The 1,752-nt window shown below is 44.1% G+C and overlaps 1 protein-coding gene across 1 annotated transcript; it reads right to left on the bottom strand.

The window, feature by feature from the left end:
• Positions 1-1,098: 1,098 nt before the first annotated feature.
• On the bottom strand, positions 1,099-1,302 carry RB195_022006 (uncharacterized protein; the record flags this gene model as incomplete). Its single annotated transcript, XM_064208988.1, has 1 exon — positions 1,099-1,302. The coding sequence occupies one exon, from the start codon at positions 1,300-1,302 to the stop codon at positions 1,099-1,101; it is 204 nt and encodes a 67-aa protein (XP_064064869.1).
• Positions 1,303-1,752: the final 450 nt, after the last annotated feature.

Genomic DNA, 1,752 nt, shown 5'->3' with positions numbered 1-1,752 from the left:
ACACCCAAGCAAACGGCTGCTTAAATGGTAGCGGACAGGTTACATGATCTGACGTAGAACGTTATCTTTATCAGTAGGATGATGTCTTTCACGTCATTTTATGGTGAAACATCATTCTTTGATAACTTTTGGGGGAAAATAGGAGGAAAACTCGAGTAATGCTTCTAAATTTTGTCTATAATATATTGGTAAGGAGTGTTTGAAGCTGAATTTTGAATGTTCTCCAAATGTAGAACTAACGCGTTTAAAAAGAAGACTATGAAATCTTTTGCCTTTATTTATAATAAAAATGATGAAAAAAGGTTATTCGAGATATACAAGTCTAATTTCACAGAAAACGGCACTAATATTAATTTTCGTTAATCAGTGAAGGGCAGCGAAGCGAACACCATAGAGACTTTGAAATCCGGCTTTATCCGTACGTTTAGACTGATAAGGTTATAATCTATTTACAGTTAGGATCGAGGGGGACTCTTGCCAGTTGCCATTCTTGGTCCCACCTCGATTTTAACCGCCTTCTCGCGCTTTGAGCGCTGCCACTTACGTAGCTACACCGTTCTTCATGTCACTTTAACACTACCAAATGGGAGATTTCCATCGGGCAACCTTTCGTCGAGCCTATGAAGAAAAAGCAAAAAAAAAAACAAACAAATAGTCCGGTCCGTAAAACCCAAACACTACTTACTTAAATACTTACATAAATGGCCTGTCTTCATTGGACGGGCGATGGACTAAAAGGACGCTGATGCTGTGCGGACCACAGTATCAGCGTTCTTTCAGTCCATCTACCGTCGATTCTTCTCATAATGTGACCGGCTCACGTATGCTTAGCTTTCGACATATATTCGCTGGGTCTCGAAGACGGAACATTCTTCTTATGTCGGAGCTGCGAAGACCATTTAATTGTTGTGTACGCCGGTTAAACTTCAGAAGACATCTCTCAAGGGCTCAGTGAGCAGTAAGTAGCTTCCTAGACGTGGCAGCGGTGTCTGCTCACGTCTCCGCAGGAAAAACTGACTCAAAGAGATGGGCACGGAGACAATGGTCCGTCGTTTCGTCCGTAGCTTCCTTGACGGCTGCGAATGCTGCGAATGCTGCTCATGCTGCTCTCATCCTTTTGTTCAGTTCTTCCTTCAAGTCGTTTTCCATACCCGTAGAATGTCCTGGGTATACTTGTGATGAAGTTTGCACGATTTGGGAGCTATCAATTTGTACTTCTCCGTCCTCGTCGTAGGCGTTCTTCATGAACTGCGTCTTCTTTCTGTTTATTCGCAGTCCTATTCTCTTCCCTGCTTCGTTCATTTAGCATCGTTTCTGCTTCACTGGTACTGCTCGAAAAGAGAACGATGTCGTCCGCGAAACGAAGGCTGTGGAGGGATTTCCCATCAACACGTATGAACATTTCTTCCCAAGAAAGTGATTTCATTATCAATTGCAATGCAGCCGTGAACAGCTTCGGCGATTTAGTACGGCCTTGTCCTTAGTAGCCTAGCACCCCTCTTCAATGGGTATGGTGAGGGAGCGGTGGAAAAGCTGTATCATAGTGGTGTATCGACGGTAGCAATTAGCCAATGTCCTCCTGACCCTTGACACGGTCAGGATGTGCTCCAAGCAGCTGAACCGCTGACGGTATCCAGCTTGTTCTTGAGGCTGGGCTTCATCTATCGTCCTAGATATGCCAATGAGGATAATCTTAGTGAATACTTTGTATAACGCAGAGCAGTCACGTGAAATTTGATACGCTCTGCGGCT

The sequence above is a fragment of the Necator americanus genome, chromosome X (genome assembly GCF_031761385.1).
Source record: "Necator americanus strain Aroian chromosome X, whole genome shotgun sequence".
In the NCBI taxonomy this organism is placed as follows: domain Eukaryota; kingdom Metazoa; phylum Nematoda; class Chromadorea; order Rhabditida; family Ancylostomatidae; genus Necator; species Necator americanus.
The sequence above is the reverse complement of the archived record's forward strand: the minus strand, read 5'-3'. Positions and strand labels throughout refer to the sequence as shown.